Source organism: Xiphias gladius, chromosome 15 (genome assembly GCF_016859285.1).
Source record: "Xiphias gladius isolate SHS-SW01 ecotype Sanya breed wild chromosome 15, ASM1685928v1, whole genome shotgun sequence".
NCBI lineage: Eukaryota > Metazoa > Chordata > Actinopteri > Istiophoriformes > Xiphiidae > Xiphias > Xiphias gladius.
In genome coordinates, this window is record NC_053414.1 from 6,596,730 (window position 1) to 6,618,409 (window position 21,680).

Genomic DNA, 21,680 nt, shown 5'->3' on the forward strand with positions numbered 1-21,680 from the left:
GCTGAAAGGTGAATTGTCAGCCCAGTCTCAGGTCACATGCACTCTGGAGCAAGTCTTCTCCAACAACATCTCTGTATTTGGATGCATACATCCATCCCTCAATTCTGACCAGTCTCCAACTCCCTGCCACTGAGAAGCCCCCCAGTAACATGATGCTGCAGCCACCTTGCTTCACCATAGGGATGGTATTAGCCAGTTGATGAGCAGTGCCTGGTGTTCAACAACCTTGGCTACCTCCCTGACCAAGGCCCTTCTTGCCCGGTTAGTCGGTTAGGCAAGACAGCCACCTCTAGGAAGAGTTCTGGTGGTTCTGGACTTCTTTCATTTCATAACCATTGAGGCCAGTGTGCACCTGGGAACACTCAAAGCTTTAGAAATAGTTTTGCACCCTTGGCCTGATCGATGGCTCACCAGTGTTATCATATTATTGCGGAGGTGTACAGAGAGTTACTTGGACTTCATAGCTTGGTTTTTGTCCTGACATTCAGTGTGAATTGTGAGACCTTATATACACGGGTGTGTGCCCCTCTAAACTATGTCCAGTCAAATCAATTTGCCACAGGTGGACTCCAATCAATTTGTAGACACATCTCAAGAAAATGTAAAATTGTAAAATATGTTTAGAGAATTATCACTGATGATGACGATGGGACGTAACTGATAATGTTTCACAAGTCCAAGAGAACACAAGTATAGATAAAAGGCCCAGTGTTTACATAGATATATACAAAAATGTTTTACTCTCATTTGACAAATGGAAAAATATGTACAATAACTATAGTGTAGTGACTTTAAATATCAAAGCTACCTTGTTTGCTGTTGCATCTAAGTCAGCTTTGAGCTGTTTTTCCCTTAGACAGCAGAAAAAATATAAGTAAATATAAAACTCTTTGAAATCATATCACATCTCAGATTTCAGGGTGATTTCGGCAGTCGGGAAGAGTTATAGGTCAAATATGAGTGGGAATAGGCAGCTTCAGCTGCATGATGTCATAGGACCTCTCCTTGTTGTTTTTGCCAGTGTCTGTGTAGATCTCAGGAGGTGCTTTGATTTCCACTGGCTGTCCTGGACCTGGGTGCACACCCAAAACTGCACGTATAGTTCTACAAGTAAGAGGAGGATCACTGAATTACTGTAAATACATCATATTTTAATACTATTGGTCAGTATTTATTGAACATGAACACAAGTAATGCTTTTTTCATTTTGAGCTTGCCGTAGTATTTTACATCAAACCATTAATGATTGCTGCTTTAAGACTTCCAGATTGAATTTTTCAGTCTATGAGTGAGAAATATATTGTTTTGTAGGTTTGTTGGTTTGTTTATTTGTCAGCGGGACTAAGCAAAAACTACAGAACTGATTTGTGCTGAACTGGGTGGATGGACGGTGGTATGGGCCAGGGAAGAACCCATTAAATTTTGTTGCCGGTCTGGATCATTTACTACGTATTTGAATTTTTGTCAGTCTGTGCTCTGGTGTATGTTGTTTGACATTGGCCTTGGCGGAGGTCTGCACTCTACTGAGTGCATATTCAAGTTGGTTGGTTTATTTGTCAGCAGGATTAAGCATGTATAAATCTGTGTATAACCTGAACGAGAGCTGTGTTTTAAACAAAATTCAGTAAGCAGGTATACTAGACAAGCAGAGAGCCAACAGAATTCATGCTGATGCACTAATTTATATGGACATTACTTTCCTGTTATAGACCACAAACCTTCCCACAACTACAGCAGGTTTTTCCGCAAACACCACCGGTAGACTATCTCTCTAAAAACTCCTTGCCTTGTACTGACCTTTGCAAATTTTTAATTTTTAATACAAGACGTGATGTCAAAAACACATATGCTATTTCATTTGGATTGCTGGGAAGTCTTCGGCATACTGCTGAATATACACTATCCAGTGCAAACTGTATACAGATAAACAGTGAGGCATTTGTTGACACAGGAAAAAAAAAAGTATAATCAGAGTGACAGAGAGAGAGAGAGATGGACAGAAGTCGTCTTAACAGCTCAATTTCAATTTAAACTCCATAAAACTCCGTAAAATGGAACATAGCACACCATTGTAAAAAAAACCCAGCTGATTATCAAATCAGTTAAATTTAATTACAATTCCCTTCATTTTTCCAGCATATTTTAGAGCTTAACCGAGACTTAGTTTTTCTGCTACAATAATTGTATTCCCATTCTTCAGTGCCAATTTACCGATAAAACCAGAATAAGCTAACAAGTGTTACTTTGCTAATTGTTTTATTTTATTTTATTTTTTAGATAAGTTGTTTAATTGTTAATATCTACTTATTACAGGAAGAGTTAGTTTTACATGATATTTATGTCCAACACAGTTTTCTTTCTTAACATTTTGTGGGTAGAAAAAAAAACATCACACAAGTTTCACTGAAGAGCCAAAATCTCATGGATCATTTATTTTGAGTGTTAAGCATGACATTCAGGACTTGATGCCAATAGTAGCTTTAATCCACTTAATGTATGCGCAGACTCTCAAATTGAAAGATGGCATCCCACATGCAATTGTTGGATGACCACCATTGACGATACCATAAATCATGTCCTTGTACACTAGTCCTCCACCAGAGTCACCCTGCGAGACAGAGATATGTACAGTTTGTGACTACATTTTTCCCAAATTAATGAAATGCTGATTTATCTTAAAATTCGTCAAACTTCTGATGGCAGAAAACATGAGATTAGAAAACCCTGACAACTCACCCGACATGAGTCTTTCCCTTTTTGATCAAGGCAGAGCCAGTTTTCATACGGGTGTCGGATGAACAACGGAACTTTAATTGAATTGCAGGAAACAACATTCAATTCGGCACAAAGGAGAGTATTTGGGTACTGCTTCACTGGAAAAGAAGATAAAATAAAAGGTGCATGTGTGTGTGAGTGTGTGTTTTTGTGTTTTGGGGTGGGGGTATTGCTATACTCAAGAATTACTACCACATAAAATTGCAACAAAATACGTAAACCACAGGAGCATAAATTATAATATTCCTAAAATAATCCAAAATAACCTTACACATTATCATATTCTTGTCTACAGCACTCCGACCGTGACCTGCAATCTGAACTTCACTCCCTCTGGAAAGTAATAAAAAAATAAAACAAAGTTTAAGCATCACTGTAACACAGTAAAAGAGACTGGGTTTAGAAACACTTCACATAAAAACATGGCTTGAAAAGATAAATCAACACAGCATCTGATGCAAATATGGATTCTGATCTTTGGGTGAGCCTCATTGTACTGAGCCCCCAAAGTTCCTATATATAGCATTTAGTAACGATCTTCTATAGTGTATTGTACAGATATTATATATTGTATAAAGCAGGGGTCCCCAACCTTTTTTTGCAGCACGGACCGGTTTAATGTAAGCATTGTTTCCACGGACCGGCCTTCAAGGTGTGGCGGATAAATACAACAAAATAAAATGATACGACCAACACAAAACATGTGGTATCATGTAAATATAATAATAAACGTGAATCCACTGTGTACTTGTATGTAACTCTATTAGCAGCGTCCTCCTGACATGCGGCAACAACATAACAAGAGTAACATCCTCTCCGGTCGCTATGGTAACACTTGAACATGCCTTCAAAATAAGATACGCCTAAAAAAACAAATATAAAGTACATGAAAATATAACTCAACATAACGCTAAATCAATGACACCCAAAGTGTGGTGATAATGCAGAGCGGGCTTGGTGCGCGGGAATCTCCTTTCGCGATAAATCCATATTTTAAGCACGTCTCCTGGTACTGTCAGACAGACAGATGTAACGGAGAGAATTTTCAATTATCATTTAGATTGTCATTTTTCAAAATAAAAGATTGTTCAGACTCGGATAATAAATAAAACGGAAATAATTTAAGTTATTTATTCTTTCTGTGCGGCCCGGTACCAAACGACCCACGGACCGATACGGGTCCGCGGCCCAGGGGTTGGGGACCGGTGGTATAAAGTATTAACTTGTGAGCTCAAGATAATAAGGTGTTATCTTGTGTGAACAAGATCCACGTGTTGTGAGCATAAAAATATAATCTTTCTGGACATTTGGTGTAATTTCTTATTTCCTCCTTTTAAGAAAAAATAATAATAATGAAAAAATGTTTGCACTCCAAAGTCCAACACTCACAAAAGCTGTCGCCTTCTCCAGCCAACTCAGCTTTTATATGTTACCATATAAATGCGCTGGCTGCCGAGCGTGTTCACTACTTTGAACCTGCTGCTGATACCAGCTTTAGTACTTACTCGTGATCTCTTTTAGTGCCTTTTGGTGAAAATAACTGTCTTACATTTTCATTTAAACACTTTTGGCATTTCTGGGTTATTTCCTACTTCTCCTACTGTAATGATACAAGATACATACTGTTTATGTATGTACATGTATATATGAGTTGGTAGATTTTTGCCTATTTACAGTGAGATTAATTCGCGTGTGGCACCAACACAATAGTAATGTTTTGAGAGGATAATAATGCATATTGCATATCACTTCCACTCAATATCAGTGGTGGTAATATGCAATATGCATTCTTGTGGCCTGAAACAAGTGCAGCACCCAATAGTTGTAGACTAAAAATAACACTCGGACGAGCCACCAGCATTTGTCCTGAGTCAGAAAGCCTCTAACATTAAATACATATATGTACATACATGCAATTATTTTTTTGGGTGAACCCCTCTGCTTTACAAAAAAAAAAATAATATTGTATCATTATTTTCATGTGAACATAATATATAGTCTGTGTTGTGAGCACAAAAGGCAAACAAAAGAAAAAAAGTCTTGTGGGTATTCGGGGCTCTTTGCCTTCTGAATACTACCACGACTACTGTTTTGGGGTTTCAGACAGGGCGTTTTCCCACGTAAAGTCTAATTGAGTCTTGTCCATATATCTAAGAAGTCCAGCTAATTATAAAACTAAATACACATAAATGACACATATCAGTGCTAACAGTCCTTCTGTGATTATGGAGACATCCTTTAAAAGAAATATGTTCAAAGGTCCATTACTCACGCTGGAGGTTCTGTAAGGCATTCAGGAAGGACTATAGGCTTAATCGTTGTAGCTTTGTCCAGCTTCAGTAGCATGATGTCATGGGACTTAATTTTGTTGTCCTTGTCTTTTTCAGAGTAGATCTCAGGTTGTTCTTGGATTTTCACACGTTCACCTGTACCTTGATGCACACCTATTTCTGCATAAATAGTCCTGCACGTAGGGAGAGGTTAAAGGGATAAAAAAAAAATTTTTTTCGTCAATACATTAAAGACTGTTGCTCCAATAGTTTTCAGGTTGTAATTAGAAAAATATAATGTCACTAGATTTTGGTATAAATGTCTATTTCTCACTCTCCTGGCTCCCAGCAGTGAGCTGCAGTCAGAATCCACCTGTCACTGATAAGAGAGCCACCACATCTGAAAGAATTTACACCTTGAACAATTTCCAATCTGACATGGTACAGACGCTCTTCTGGTCCACAAGTGTGACCTCCGATGATTCTCTTCTGGAGATCCACCCCTGCGCTCACTGTGACACCTGAAAGAGAAAGTCCTCCACCAGGTGACTATCAGTTAAGACAGTGGTTGCCTGTTCCCAGGGGAGAGCAGGGAGTTACATACAAAGACTGCAAATTTGTAATACTGGCTGTTTCTTATCTAAAATACTGACAATCATCGATGAAGAGCACGAAACACAACAAACCGACTCTCCTTCAGTGAGACGTAACATGACATCTCCAACATCATTATTGTAAGAAAGGGTAAAAGCTATTACCAGAAGTGTAAGCTACAACATAGACACAGTAGCTGAGTATTCACTGACCCACAGGAAAAAAATGCGTGTTTTAGTGGGCATGAGTGATACGAAAAACCTGGGGACCCGCTCATAAGAACATTGTTCAGCAGTGCTACTGGTGGTCAAAATCTCTACAGAGAACCTGTTGTGCGGCTTTGAGCTGATTTATGTTATTTTGTCGTCTACTGTCTCACATTTTTACGGCGTGATACGAACGCTGTGACCAAGGACAGTGTCGGATTGAGGCGGTTATATAAGCGGCTTCATCAGCTTTTTTTTATGATTAACTCCTATGATTTTCTCAAATAAATAAAAAGCCAGGCTCTCTGCTCTTTTCTATTTGTTGAGCATTTGTCGTCATCCGTCGCTGGGATTGGCACAGCTGTTTCAGAGGGATGAGACCGGCCATCTGACTGAGAGTGAATTAATCACCACCACTTTCACCCAGACCTTTTGCATGTCTGTGCTGCTCTGCTTCACCCACATGAGCCAGTCTGTGTGCCCAAGAACTGCACCTTTGTACTTGTCATTGCAGTTGCACAGTTAAAAAAATACAAAAAAAAAAACCAGGAGAACATTGTTCAATAGTGCAACTACTGTTTAAAAACTCCATAGCTCTGCCAAACTCAAATACATCAGAGCAAGCAGTAAAACAGTTTTACTGTTTTAATGTTTCACAAGGTGTTTCACAAACAACAGTGATGATTACAAGGCGTTTAATATTAATATTGATGATATAAATACAGTATGTCTATACAATGCTCTACAATGGTTTTCCCTGATATCTTCGACACGTGAAGTGTTTGTTGCCACAACAGGCACAAATGTAATAATGAAAGAAGGCAATGAAAAGACGAGGGGGGCAGATTACAGCAGGGATTAACATTGTAAAGTCCAATTATGGCCTTTAAAGTGGCTATGATCGATATTTTTTATAATGTCAGTGTATCAAATAACAATGGAAAACACTGTGACAATCAAAAAGGTGTCGCTTGTTGTGATGAACCTACAGATAATTATCATCCAGAGCTGCAGCCCCACTCAGCCTCCAACTTTACAGTATTGGTTGCCTCTCACCACTGTCACTGTTTCTAAACACAGCAGAAACTTGTTTGGTTTAACGCGGGTTGTCCTGACTTTGTGGTTCGATGTAGTGAACACAGTTGGCAGTTTTTTACAGGTGAGAGGCTGTTGAGGGATCACATGCTCGGAGTTGAAAAATGAACACAAACGGATAAGCTTTTCAAAGGTAGATATCTTTTGCAGAGCTGCCTCATTGGACTTCATTATAAAACATGTACGTACACGACTGAGAAGTGTCATTGTCAGACAACAGCTTCTGCCTCAGTCAGAAGCCACTCCACATCTAAAACTGCTCCAGAATTCAGCTGCCAGGATATTAATGGGCATCGGAAAAAAAGACCACATCACACCAGTCCCAGTATCATTGCACTGGCGTCCTGTGCATTTTGGAATTGATTTCAAAATTATACTGCTTGCTTTCAAAACTCGGACTGCCCCCAGAATACATAGCAGATATCAACACCCTCAAGGCCTGATTGTGGTTATAGCAACGGGGAAAGAAAATGTGATTGTTATAATAAAGTGTAATAATAGTAAGCCTGATGGATTAACTCAACGTAAAATTACCATTTTTAAAAAATACATTAATTACATGAATACAATCCTATCTCGAACCATATAGTATTATTAAATTAAGCAACAGTTGAGTACTCACAGACCCACAGCAGAAGAAGAAGAGGTGTCATGCTAGCCATCTCTTTCAGTGACTGCCCTCCTGGTGCAACAGCGTTGGGATTTTTAAAGCGGTTCACCCGGTCCCGTTGGATTTTGAGCCACCAATCACCTCTTGAAAGTTTATCAACCCACGCCCATTGGCTACAATCGTCTGGACTTATTCAAATTTTTGATAAAGCCACGGCAAGGAAAATGACTCTGTTATCCAAAGAGAAGAAAAAACAACCGCCACCAAAGTTGTATTTCATTCAGCAGGCAGATTAGACAGATTTGAAGCTAATGTCATAGTGTTTTCAAGTAGATAAGTGCAGATATTGTGTAAAGTTTAACATCAAAAGACCAGTGAAAGTTGGTCTCTTGGCCCTCTGAGTCATCTCGGGTGACCTCTGCATTTGGCATCTTTGCCTGTTTTAGAGATCTTTATTTCTTCTCAGTTACCCTTTTGTCAGGCCTGCCGTTGGTCGCCAAAGGAAAATGGCCGCTCACTTGGCATTATTTTTATTTAATCAGTGAAGAACATTCTCAATATAACAGTCTTTTTTTGTTGTTGGCCTTAGCAAAGAAGATTAAACTGATGCACCGGCGTCTACGGTTCACACACGGAACACAGGGGTCAAGAAAAAGCTGACAGCTTCCTGGCATGTAAGAGTCAATTACTTGAAGTCTTCCTCGGGCTTTTGTTCTCAGGGTTGATGGTATTTCTTTTCCTTACCCCGTGGATACAGACGCAATGGCAGAGCGGAGAGAACCAAAGACTGTCTAGGGGTCACCGGTCGTTGCCATGTGTGACAAATGACGTGGGTTCCTATTTACTTGAAGTGAGCATTGGCAGAAAAAGGTTACAGGGGGACAATTTATTCAACGGACGAGGGGAAGTGATAAAGTTCGGTTTATGGCCTATACTAACTAACGGGTCGATGACATCATTAAAATCATGAGTGTGTGTGTTTGTGTGTGTGTGTGTGTGTTTGTGGTTGTTTGTGTGTGAGTCTGTGTGTTTGTTTGTTTGTGTGCGCGTGAGTCTGTGTGTTTGTGTGCGTGTGTGTGTGTGTGTGCGTGTTTGTGTGTGTTTGTGTGTGTGCGTGCGTGTTTGCGCGCGCGCGTGTGTGTGTTTGTGTGTGTGTCTGTGTGCGTTTGTGTTTGTGTGCGTGTCTGTGTGCGTTTGTGTTTGTGTGCGTGTCTGTGTGCGTTTGTTTGTGTGCTGTTTGTGTGCGTGGGAGTGTGTGTGTGTGCATGTTTGTGTGTGTGTGTGTGTGTTTGCAAATAAGTTTTCGTTTGTGTGTGTGTGCGTGTTTGCGTGTGTGTGTGTGCATTTTTGTGCGTTTTTGCCTGTTTGTGTGCGTGTGTGTGCGTGTTTGTGCGTGTTTGCGTGTGTGTGTGTGTATGCGTGTTTGTGTGCGTTTGCGTGTGTGTTTGTGCGTGTGCATGTGTGTGTGTGTGTTTGTGTGTGTGTGTGTTTGTTTGTGAGTGTTTGTGCGTTTTTGCGTGTGTGTGTGTGTGTGTGTGTGTATGTGTGTTTGATTGTGCGTGTTGCATGTGTTTATGTGTGTGTGTGTGTGTGTGTGTGTTTGTGCGCGTGTGTGTGTGTTTGATTGTGTGTATGTGTGTTTGATTGTCTGTGTGTGCGTGTGTGTGTATGCGTGTTTGTGTTTGTTTGTGTGTGTGTGTGTGTGTGTGTGTTTGTTTGTACGTGTGTGCGTGTGTATTTGTGCGTGTTTGTGTGTTTGCGTGTGTGTGTGTGTGTGTGCTTGTTTGCGTGTGTGTCTGTGTGTGTGCGTGTGTGTATGCGTGTTTGTGCGTTTTTGCGTGTTTGCGAGTGTGTGTGCGTTTGTGCGTGTTTGTGTTTTTGTGTGTGTTTGTGTATGTGTGTGTGTGCGTGTTTTTTTGCGTGTTTGCTTGTGTGTTTTTGCGTGTGTGTGTGTGTTTGTGCGCGTGTGTGTTTGTTTGATTGTGTGTATGTGTGTTTGATTGTGTGTGTGTTTGCGTGTTTGTGCGTGTTTGCGTGTTTGTGCATGTATTTGTGCGTGTTTGTGCGTGTTTGCGTGTTTGCGTGTGTGTCTGTGTGTGTTTGTCGTGTTTGTGTGTTTGCGTGTGTGTTTGCGTGTTTGCGTGTTTGTGCGTGTATTTGTGCGTGTTTGCTTGTTTGTGTGTGTGTGTTTCAGTGTGTTTGTGTGTGTGTTTGTGCGTGTGTGTATATGTTTGTTTGATTGTGCGTGTTTGCATGTGAGTATGTGTGTGTGTAAGTGTTTGTGTGTGTTTGCGTGTGTGTGTGTTTCTGTATGTTTGTGCGTGTGTGTATATGTGTGTTTGATTGTGCGTGTTTGCATGTGTGTCTGTGTGTGTGCGTGTGTGTATGCGTGTTTTTGCGTGTTTGCGTGTTTGCGTGTGTGTTTCTGTGTGTGTATGTGTGTGTGTTTGCGTGTTTGTGTGTTTGCGTGTGTGTCTGTGTGTGTGTGTGTGTGTATGTGTGTTTGCGTGTTTGCGTGTTTGCGTGTGTGTGTTTCTGTGTGTGTGTGTGTTTGCGTGTTTGCGTGTGTGTGTTTCTGTGTGTGTGTGTGTATGCGTGTTTTTGCGTGTTTGCCTGTTTGCGTGTGTGTGTTTCTGTGTGTGTGTGTGTGTGTGTGTGTTTGCGTGTTTGTGTGTTTGCGTGTGTGTCTGTGTGTGTGTGCGTGTGTGTATGCGTGTTTGTGCGTGTTTGCCTGTTTGCGTGTGTGTGTTTCTGTGTGTGTTTGCGTGTGTGTGCGTTGGGGGCTTTGTTCTCGCAGCTCCCCGTGCTCACAGACTGAGCCCACGGAGCTCTGCGCCGCAACAGTTCACAAGTCAAATTTCATTCACCCTCAACTGGACTCTGAGGAAGGTGATCCGAAGCAAGGACACCGAAGACGAGGCGGAAAGTGGTAAGTTTTGCCTTTGAAGAAAAAAGAAAAGAAAAGAGAAGAAGAATTGTTTCTAAAAAATGGGATCGCTGGCTCTGCTCTTTTCTGTCTTCGGCGCTCAGAGTATTTTCATTTTTACTGTCCATCGAGGACTAAGGACGCCGTTTGTGATAAGATTATTTCAGCTACTCTGTAAAATATTTCCCCCCGCCGTTGGCATATCTAAACATATCTTAATTCACACACCCTGAATTTTATCTCCGGCATTTGCCTCAAGGTGTGATGGCACACTACGGACTACGGATACTTTTGTCCGTGCAGCGAATGCATGTAAATATAAATTTAAATTTCACTATCTCACCGTAATTTTACACAAGTGTCTTTGTGCTTTTAATTTTATTAAACCGACCGCTCATCAAACCGACGCATAACACATTCTGTTTTTTTCAATTAGAACTTATTGCATTAGGTTACTGTCTCGACTAATGTTTCCACCTCAGGTTTTGTTCTGTATCGGTGGGATAGTTTTTTGCTGTCGCGCCACCTGAACGAGAGTGAGGAAAGTCTCTCTCCGCCACGGACACACGCAGGCAAATAAGGTTTACAGAGCACAAACAGCACCGGTCAGCCTGCTGGTCTGTCTGCGGGTGGTATGTCGAGAAAGGCTCGTTCACTGTACCCCCCCCCCCGAAAAGGCCAGACGGTGGAAAAGGAGAGGGAAGTGGAGATGAGAGACAGAACGATGGGACAGTGAGTCCCACCTTTGGGGGTCCCAAGATAAGCTGTAGGGGTCCCAAGATGACTAAAGGTATAAGAGGAAAACAAAATCTGTTGCATAAATTGTGTGTGTGTGTGTTGGTTTTCCTCCCTTTTTTTCTCGGGAAATACTGGATCAGGCCTCTGAGAACCCTTCGAAATGACACAATCTGAGAAGGAAAAGTCACACTTGGGGGGGGCGGCTCTCGGCCCACGTTCACTAAATGGCCACAGTTTGAGACGAGGGGGTCGCAAGTAGACGCTGAATCGGTTTTGAGGGGTCACAAGGCAAAAAAAAAAGAAGAAAAAAAGGTTGGAAACCACTGGAATGGAAGCCCCGGGGGAAGGGATAGAGAAGTGGAGGCAGGGAACAAGCCCCTCGGCTCCCACCTGATAAGAAACGAAGCGCAGCACGTGCTGTATATCCAGTGTTTAAACTTTTCCATCCTTTCCATCAGTTGGAGTCTGTCACTGAAGTCATGCTGCTTAAATTAATGGGTTGCAGTCAAATAGAAAGAAAAAAAAGAACCTCCCATGACCCCTAATGTTTTAACATCCTCTCTAATGACGCTTTCAAGGCTTTTTATTCTGCTCTGTTCATCTGGCCAATTTGGCCTGTAATTACTTGCATTTGTACGGACTGCGTGTGCGCTCCACACTGTGTGGGCAGAGTTAATGGAAGCTAATATCGTGTTTAGAATCCCAGCATCATCGTACAACATCACGCAACCCAACATAAATACACTTCAACATATAAAAACATATTTGACTTTGTTTTACTTTCTACTCACTTTCTTAAAAATCCTCCTAATGTCTTCTGCGTGTGCTGTAACGACTTCTCTCCCTCTCTTTTTTTTTTTTTACCTCTAATCCCTCCCTCTGGGCACTAATGACTCATTTGAATTTGTGTGTATGCGAGCACACCTGTATTTTTACCTTTGTGTGTCAGCTCTGCGTATATGGATATGTCTGGAAAAGGCAAACCACATTCACAAGTGTCCTGCGAGCGCGTTTGGGTTTATGAGCATTAGTATGTAGGAGAGGTGATCAAGCTCAGACTGATCCGTGGGCCCTTGTCAGGCTTTGCAGTGAGAAGTGTGGCGGGGCTGTCGACTGGGTCCAACCCTGCTAATCCGTTAAGTGGACCGGAGGAAGTAGACTCCCTTGGGGAATGAGACTGATGGATCAACCGGTTAGCTGATGGTGTATCTCCCCTTCCGCTTACACTTTCTTGGTCTCCAGTGGAATCACTGGGGGAAAGAAAACCCAACATTCTTGTCTGTCATCTGTCCGTTAAATAACCAGTACATACGTATAATTAGTCCACTGTCTTCGTGCAAGGGAGATCACTGTGTGTATGAGTGTACGAGGTGCCGCTTGTTTGTCTTTGTAAAAGCTTGAAGGTTGAAATATGCTTCTGCTTTGAGTAGGTATCGAAAGAGAACTTATTCTACTATGTATCATATTATATATTCTAACATTATTTTTGCTAATGCATTCATTTGTAACTAGTATTTCACTGCTGTAGCCGGTCGAGATGGAACTAATTTCAATCGTTTTATATACCCTTGTAGACTATTATCTATGTTAATGCATCGTCTAAAAACACAAGACTGGTGTCAGGCTGGAGGAGGATAAACACCAGCCACGACCTGGCAACTCAAAAGATGCTCATAGGAACGGCTTATAACTGAGGTTTATTTCGTAACAGTCGCTTTCCTCGGTTGAAGACTTATGGCGTTCATATTCGTTTTTCAACATTCTGGTCTGATAAAAGCAACATTGCCTCTTAGTGCAAGCACCAAAGTTGTTAGGAGACATCAGCAAAATCGAGGCAGGGGCATGTTTCAGGCTCCAGCGTGTGAATGCTTATGCAGTATGCGTGCGCGTGTGTGTGCGTGTGTGTGGCTGGGTGTTTTGGAGGATAGGGCTGCAGTCTTGCATGGGGGTGGTGGTTTCGTGTCCCGTAGCATCACAGGTGACATATCAGGTGTACGAGGTGGGCTAATTACACAGGCACCAGTACAGTTTTCAATGAGGAGGAAGCGTCTCTTCACCCCGAGTGTCAACCATGTGATCATGAACAGGCCTCTCAGACGACACTGTCAATATAACAGTGCTGACTGCCCTCAGAAAATTCAGCTGGTGGTTGTTTGTCAATGATGTATTTGTGTGTGTTTGCCGTCTCTGTATGTGTGTTTCCTAATCTGTGTGAGAGGTTAATTTCTACCAGGAACACGGCCTGTTAAAGCTAAGCTGATGAATGTTAAAGGAGCACTCCACTAAAAATGTACTCTTTCAAGTATCAACTCCAACCCTATGAGCTTTAAGGGGGGGGGGGGCTCCTAAAAGTTTGTAACTTGCTTCTTCATTTATTTCATAGCATGTGGTTGCTTGCGCTGAGCGAGAAAGATCTCGACACCTCAGATAATTGCTGCCCCACTCCCTGAATCCAGTCTGCAATCATTTTCAAAGGGTTTAACGTTTTTATGGTTGCTCTCGCAGTGTGAGCTGAAAACAGAAAACATTCATTAATAGAAAATCTCTGCGAGAGTCGGACCTATACTGTATCATTCCTGCACTCGCTTACAACCTGGTGATCAATGATGTTAACAATCACACTGACTAGCGAGAAATTGACAAACATCCCCACCTCTCTGTCTCTCTCTGTCATCTCTTCGGATTGTGTGGCTTGTTTGTGTGAAGGAGGAAGTCGAGAGATGATCACCAGTTATGTATGAAAGTAAACGTGTCCTTGAACCCCGTGTGACTTTCATGTTATTACCTCGTCCCGATTGGCTAGAGTGAAGACGTAAATCATGAAAATCGGGATTTAGGCATTAAACGCCACTTCAGAAGCATGAGTTTAGAGTCTGTTTTGGAATTATTGCACTATTTACAGGCCATCAAAACATACTCGAAGTCTGTCCCGCATTTCTCGGCCTCTTGCGGCCAGCGCGCCAACCTGGGAACAGCACACCGACATTACCTTTGTTGCGGCAAGATGTGTTGGCAAAAGTTGTTGTGAACTTACACGTCTGATTGACTCAGAGCACCATTAGCATCGATTTGGAGTTGTGTTTATGTCCACCTGATGAATGAATCCTTTTAGCACCGTTTTGTCACCAGCTCCTGAAGAAAATATCAGGCTCATTAGCTGCTAAACGCGCCGCTCTGTTCCCCCATCTAGTCTCTAACGTTGTCTGACATGATGTGCAGTGTTCGGGGGGTTTGACAGAGCTTTTTTCGCTGAAAACCGTTTCCTGCTGCAGCTGGAAATGAGGATAATTGAGGGTGAAAGTGAGGGAAAACCAAAATGCAATGAATTAAAAGTTGCCAAAACGCTCTGTAGAGCAGAGGCGGGCTTCAGAATTGGGTGATAATTCTCTGTGTGTTCATCATAACAACTGACAGCTTTCACATTACAGATAGTCATTTGATCCACTGTTACTCAAAAAAAAAAAAAAAAAAAAATTGATTAGAGCAGCTTCAAAGTTATATAATCTCGTTTAGCAGGATCATGATCATCAGGAGGTCTGGAGGAAATCTTGTCACAAGTCTTGTAATAATAAGACCTTTGAAATTTTGAGGCATCCATTAGATTGGATGTAAGAAATCTTTTACTCCCACATCTCCACAAATGGCGCTGGCTCTCTTCAAGTACAAATTGTTCTCTGTAGTGCCATTTCACTGAAGAACTCCCACTCCGTCTGCTCCCTTTTTAACCAACTTTTTAGCTCTATACTGTATGTCTAGGTTAACTAAAAGCAGTATCACAATATGTCTTTGTATTGGATCTCAGGATCATGGGAGGGAGTCACTGGATCTGAATGTTCACTTTGGACTGCGTGTAATGATAAAATAACCGTTGTAATCGAGACTCTGGTGGTTAATGTCCCAACTTAGCTTCTGACTCTGGCAAATGTGCTGACACTGAATTTTAATAAGCAGAAACAGCAACAGGAAAAAGTACAGTTTTACCTGGAATCAACCCTTAAATAATGTGAGACTGGCTAGATCAACGTTTCGTCTGACGTCTCTAAACCTACATTGTCTGCACTCAGCAGATGCACAAAGGACATAGCTTCCACACACACATGCACCTGTCCCCTCACACACTATGCTCAGTATATGTCACTGTTGCCTTTGTATCTGAATGTAAAGAGGACCAGCTCTTCAATCAGCATTCATTTGGACTCCGTTGTTAACCTCTTTCACTTGCTCCACGCAGAGCCTTTTGGGCTTTGTTTTGATCGTCCATCGCCATAGCAACATCTCTCAGGAAGTTTTTTCTTAGACCTGGGCGTAGAATGGCAGACAAAAGAGGTGGTGCCTTTTGGGAAGAAAGATTGTCTGCCTGCTCTTATTGTGTGTGTCAGAGATTAGGATGGGAGGGTGCCGGGAGGGAGAAACCGGGAGCATGTAGGGAAGTGTGAGTGTGATTGCAGGAGCCTGCCGCTGAGTAAGGCAGCTCTTGTCCTCAGTAGGACTCTCTGTAACTTTTTTGTACTATGATTTGTACTAAAACCCTTTTGGTGTACCTTTAACCACATATGACTGAGGAAAAACACACACTTCACCTCCATATGTATGTTGATGCAACGGTTCAAGGTGTTAAATTTCCCCTTCCAGATTATACCAGCTGGTCAAGGGATTCAGGTCTTTTGGCGATGAACCTGTATCTCCATCCTTCAGGCTGGCTTTGTCACGATTTATGATCAGCAGTAATCCCCAGCTTGCTTTGCATTTTTTATATGTTCCTTATCTTGTGCATATTTTTCGTTATCATCACTGGATGTTAAGCAGGAGACTACCTATATTTTAAATATGGACTCTATAACCACATGTATACATAGAAGTTTGATTTGTTTTTTAGCTCAGGAAATGCATCAAATGGATATAAAGTGGATTGAAATTTCTGAATATTTAACAATTCTATTAATAAAACTCTATATAACTACAGAGTTATATATCAGTCATAAATTTCTCATAAATTTAAAATCCCATATATCATAGTGGTAGTCATAAAGCTGGGTTAGAATAATCTCACAACATAAAGTCAAAGATTTTTTTTACTTGATATAAAAATTAGGTTTTAAAAGCTTACAAACGAGACCAAATTCCTGAACCAGTATAAGACCATATCTGCTGCCCCTGTCGTGCTTTGATTTTAAGGCTCCAGGGACATGTTTTTGAAAATACAATATAAACTAAATGTTACAAAATGACCTTGCCTAGCAAAAACTAATATTGGTATGGTGGATTATGTGAGTGGGTGTACTCGCATATTTTGAAGTATTAAGTGGCTCAGGCCATCTCACAGCTGCACAGCATATACCAACCTTTCATTTTGAAATCGACCTCTAGCCACTGGATCTTACATTCAGCCTAAAAAAGAAAACATACAGGAGCTACAGGAGAAAGATTCGTATCTATATCAATTTTTCAACATATGTTTGAACAGAGGAGATGACTTTGAGGTGGTGGTGTTTCTTTCTCACCCGCCCTTTAGCTTGAAATGGAGCCAGTGTAATCAAACACCAACTTCTTTTCCCATTTGTTTTTGTTCAATTTGTTTGTTGCATTATTAAAATTGACGTGATTTTTTTCCCTGTATCCTGCAGCACTGTAAATCATTCTTCCTTCCTTTTTCTTTTCTCTTTCCATCATCCTCACATCTTCACTAATGGTTTTAAGACAAGGTTGTGGAGGACACGTCTCTGTTATTTTTTTTCTCCATTTTTGTTCTTAATAGAGCACCAATTATTAGCCGTCGCTTTGAGGGACGAAGGTGTGCCTTCGTGCGACCTGGTGGTTATTAAGAAGCCAGTATGGCTTCATAAACAAGTCTTGTACTAAAAGAACGACATGCGTTATGTTTTTGTTCTGGTGCAGGCTTGTTTTTGTTGTGACTGAAAGAGGGTTGTTAGATTGATCAGTAATTTAGTATTCTACGAGCTACTGGGCTGAGATTGGACCAAACTTTTTAAACTTTTGACTGTTCACATCATCATTCAGTATCATCATCATGTCTCTATATATTGTGTGTATATGTATATGTATGTGTATTTCCCAAAATTTCAAACTACACCTTTTTAATGGAATATATAAAACATATCAGATTGCCCCTGTACCTGAAATGGGCTACATTAACTAACTTGGCTCTGCCTTTCAGGGATGCTGACCCATCACTGATGGGATCTCACTGACTTCTGTTGCCTCATATTCCTCAACGTCTCCATGGAGATCATCCAGGCCACCCAGGTTTCCTTGCTGCCGCAGGAAGCCCCTACAGCTACCTGGAGCAACAACTCTGCCCCCCCCTACTCCCATTTCCTGCTGCTCTCCACTCCCTCTGAACAGCTTCTAAGCTTCACTCCAACCAATGTCTCTTTTCTCTTTAACGCCTGTCAGAACTGCACCGAACCGGAACCTGGATCGCTCCCTGGTTTGGCTGGAATCTTCATTCCTCTTATCTATGGGATAGTGTGTGTTGTTGGCCTGGTGGGAAACACTCTGGTTATCCATGTTATAGTCAACTACACCAAAAATGAATCAGTCACCAACATCTACATCCTCAACTTAGCCATTGCAGACGAGCTGTTCATGCTGGGTCTGCCCTTCTTGGCGGTGCAGAACGCTCTGCTCTCCTGGCCCTTCGGCTCTCTAATGTGCCGTGTGGTCATGACAGTGGATGCCATCAACCAGTTTACCAGCATCTTCTGCCTGACCGTGATGTCAGTGGACCGCTACCTGGCCGTGGTGCACCCCATCCGCTCCTCCTGGTGGCGGCGTCCCCACGTGGCCAAGGCCATCAGTGCCACAGTTTGGGCTGTGTCCATCTTGGTGGTGCTGCCGGTGGTGGTATTTGCCGATGTGCTGAAGGATGACGGGAACTGCAGCATTGTGTGGCCTGAGCCGGCAGAAGTTTGGAAGACATCGTTCATCATGTACACATGCACTGTGGGTTTCTTCTGCCCCCTGCTGGTCATCTGCTTGTGCTACCTGCTGATCGTTATCAAGGTAAAGCATTTACATTAACACAGATATTTAGATATTTTGACATAGAGTTTTGAAGTGGGAGGAGATACTGGTTCTGGAAATGGTTTTCCACATTCTGTATTTAAACAGTATTTTCCACGTTACTTTACATAGTAACACGGGATTCTTCCAATAATGTAACGATCATGTTTACGTAATATGACCACCACTTTTAATAATTTCAGTTTCGTTTTTGAGAAACCAGTCTTGTCCATCATTTTGGCGTGGTGGATGGCTCAAAACACTTCAATAACCATGAGCCTCAGCCGCCACTGCTAAGGAGAAGAAGCCAAACATAGTTACAAAACAGAGCGAATTTGATTGCAAAATTGATTTAAACTCAGTTTGAAGTTTGTATGTACGCAGGCTTATGCCTTCGACTCTTTATCGAAGAATCAGCTATTCTCCAACAAATCTGTTCATCATTTGTACTGATGTTTCAGCCGGGTGAGTTTTGTATCGAACCAAGCTGGAGAAGTGCTCCATCTGTGAGTCACCAAACATGGTCAACAGGAAAATAAAATGAGACTCCTACTTCCAAAACCATGGGTTCCCAAAATAGCTCCTCACAGTGTGCAACTGCATTGTACAACATTATTTTTATACCAAAGATATTTTTGCAAAAAATGCACTATGTATGCACGGTATGCATGAGTTTTTGTGTATTCATAAAGAAATCCCTCCAAATAAAGCTACAGTGCAGAGGAGCTCTTTAATAAAACAGCTTTCATCACAAACACATTGGTACCTGCTAATATCCTTTATATCTGGACCATTATCAGTTGAGATTGCTACTGATGGTGGGTGGCACTTATATAGAAGCAATATCCGCACAGAAATAATGGAGAAGCGCACCGTGCCAGAGTCAATAAGTTACGATCCTGTGGAGAAACAGAGAGAGTATCCACCACAATATATAACACAAGACTACAGTCATTTTATTACTTTTTACTGCATAAAGTAGCATTGACCCTATCAATAATAATGTATAAAAAGTGTTGCTCTTCAGCCATTTGAACTACTTTTTATAATTTAAAGGATCTGTTCACACAAATCACAAAAAAGCATATTTTTTAAAACATACAAGCATATTTGCTTGTATGTTTTGAGTTACATAACATTTAAACAGATTCAGTCAAAATCTTCACATCCTGTTGTATTTGGTGTTATATAGCAGCATTTGCACTGTAATGTATTAGAAGAATAAAATATGAAACACTACTTTTGCTTAAAAAAAATCTGAAGATGAAGACGTGGCAATTATTATTGAAGTAGACAGATTTCAGCAAGTTCAAGTGTTTTGATTCGGATGAGCTGACCCTGTACTAGTAAAAGTGTACGTTTAGTTAAGACAGCTAGCTAAAAGATCTTTTGCTTTTCTTTTCAAAGGTGCGAAGTGTTGGAAAACGGGCGCAGGCCACCTCCTCTCGACGCAGGAGGTCAGAGCGTAAAATCACCAGGATGGTAGTTGTTGTGGTGGCGGTGTTTGTCCTCTGCTGGCTACCGTTCTATGCTCTCAACATTGTCAACCTCCTGGTGGTCCTGCCAGGGGACTTCAGGGGGCTCTACGTTTTTGTTGTTGTCCTTTCATATGCGAACAGCTGCGCCAACCCCATACTGTATGGATTTCTGTCTGACAACTTCAAGAGAGGCGTCAGGAAGGCCCTGTGCCGTACTTCACGGAGGGTGAAGAACAACAACAGGGCCGGCACTGAGGTACAGCGGCCCACAGAGGAGTGGGGCGGTATTGTGCTTCAAACGCAGAAAAGTGAAGGAGGCACCAATGTGACCAGGAAAGACTGTGATAAAAACGAAGAAGAGGAGGAAATCAATGGAACAGAAGGGGCCGCACGGATGAGTGAAATATGCAGAATGCCAGAAAATGGAAACCACAGTGGAGTAACACAGGGCTCAGGGACACAGGTCATGCAGAGGGGTAAGCCTGAGCCGGAGCACTCTGGTCAGAGTGCCAAACAAGGAGAACTGACTGGAAAAGGCCCAGGCTTTGAGCCTGCCAAGGTAGTGTCCTCCACGGCCAGTAAACGTAGAGACAACAGGTCACAACCTGAGGCATTCCTGGACAAAAACTCTATACTTGAAACCAGCTATTTGTAACAGATGTGAACATGTTTCCAGTGGATTTTGGCACGTGGGGGATTGAAAACTTTTTCTCAGAGGCATCTGAATCGGATGTGAATATTACAAACAAGTGTGGACTGTGACAATGACAGTCTTTTTGCCATGGGACAAGAATTTGAAATTAATGTAACTTTTGAGAAAAACATAAAAGCAGACATGATGTTTACCATGTTGGATTGAAACCAAGGGACACCTGAAAGGTAGCCTTTTACTTTTACTGCTTTGGCTTTTACAACAGCCCACAAAGGCAAACTGTACTGTTTCCACAAACACATCTCACAGTCTGTTGCTTAGTGCCTTTGTTGAGCTTCTGCGTACCAGCATCTAACATGGATGCAGTTCAGTAACTGCATTTCTTTTCTCTCTTCATGGTCAACTGAAAAAAAACATGCTTTAGCTTACTACCTGAGCTGTGCAATAACAATAGATAAAAACAGTGCCATTTACCCTCGAAATGGGTTTAGGGGAGGTTTCAAGAAGAAACAGATTTACCGTCTCTATTTACTGTGAAGCTGTTTAACTTTGGACGTTTTCTCATTTCAGTTGTTTTTTTCTATCAAATCTAAAATCTGGTAGTGTGAACTGCGCACCCCATGTAGAAAACAGATTTCATTATGTGAACTTAATCCTCTTACATATTAAAGGAAACAAGAAGACATGCAGATGAAGAGGATAAGACAGATTTATAACCTTGAGACACTGGAAAATCATTGCAAAGAGGAGTGCTTCTGATTAATAGAGAGTTATTTCTTTTTTAGCTATTAGATTCGATTCTTACCCAAAATGATATAAAATACGTATTTCTGTAGCATAATTCAAAAACTTTTGTCACCCTTAAGTGTCAGTTTTTGCAAAGATATTTTCTTCAGAGAGTCTCTGCCTTGCGCTGATACTAAAACACTATGCCGACAGACGACATGTAAAATCACCAGATTGGTTATGATGGTTGAGATAGTAGGGGTGTGTTCTGTAGTGTACTGTGAACTCTATATTTCACGCCTCATTTGAGGCTCATAGATATAAATCAAATCCCAGATCCCAGACAGGTTATTTTACAAGGCCAACTTGCCACATAATTGCTTTTTAATCAGTCTGTTGTCTGTGTCCACAAAAGGTAAAATGTTGGCATTAAGATGTTGTATTGTCAGCCATGTTCTGAGAGCTTTGGTGAAGTACTTAAGCAAAAACTTATGCGTTGAGAGTGGCCTAAATAAATATTTGAAGATGATATTGTATGTAAGTATTTTGTACCACAGCAAAACCTGGTGTTGTAGGTATGTAGTATG

At 41.5% G+C, this 21,680-nt stretch overlaps 2 protein-coding genes across 2 annotated transcripts; one reads left to right on the forward strand and one right to left on the reverse strand.

Annotated features, from left to right (window-relative positions):
* Nucleotides 1-950: 950 nt before the first annotated feature.
* LOC120800379 (putative trypsin-6) lies at nt 951-7,602 on the reverse strand. Its single transcript, XM_040146452.1, has 7 exons — nt 7,563-7,602; nt 5,380-5,566; nt 5,048-5,239; nt 3,047-3,108; nt 2,737-2,873; nt 2,533-2,608; nt 951-1,072 (listed from the first exon to the last, which is right to left on the reverse strand). The coding sequence occupies exons 1-7, from the start codon at nt 7,600-7,602 to the stop codon at nt 951-953; spliced, it is 816 nt and encodes a 271-aa protein (XP_040002386.1).
* Nucleotides 7,603-10,371: 2,769 nt separating this feature from the next.
* LOC120800258 (somatostatin receptor type 5) lies at nt 10,372-21,665 on the forward strand. Its single transcript, XM_040146226.1, has 3 exons — nt 10,372-10,479; nt 17,390-18,237; nt 19,645-21,665. The coding sequence occupies exons 2-3, from the start codon at nt 17,455-17,457 to the stop codon at nt 20,368-20,370; spliced, it is 1,509 nt and encodes a 502-aa protein (XP_040002160.1). The 5' UTR covers nt 10,372-10,479; nt 17,390-17,454; the 3' UTR covers nt 20,371-21,665.
* Nucleotides 21,666-21,680: the final 15 nt, after the last annotated feature.

What these genes read in the sequence shown, in the direction of transcription:
- LOC120800379 (XM_040146452.1), bottom strand. Translation starts at nt 7,602, where the DNA reads ATGGCTAGCATGACACCTCTTCTTCTTCTGCTGTGGGTCT. An exon ending in CACTGCTGGGAGCCAGGAGA is followed by an intron (nt 5,240 to 5,379) that starts GTGAGAAATAGA and finishes CCCTACGTGCAG; the next exon opens with GACTATTTATGCAGAAATAG. An exon ending in TGGTCATCCAACAATTGCAT is followed by an intron (nt 1,073 to 2,532) that starts GTGGGATGCCAT and finishes GTGTGCACCCAG; the next exon opens with GTCCAGGACAGCCAGTGGAA.
- LOC120800258 (XM_040146226.1), top strand. Translation starts at nt 17,455, where the DNA reads ATGGAGATCATCCAGGCCACCCAGGTTTCCTTGCTGCCGCAGGAAGCC. An exon ending in ACCTGCTGATCGTTATCAAG is followed by an intron (nt 18,238 to 19,644) that starts GTAAAGCATTTA and finishes TTCTTTTCAAAG; the next exon opens with GTGCGAAGTGTTGGAAAACG.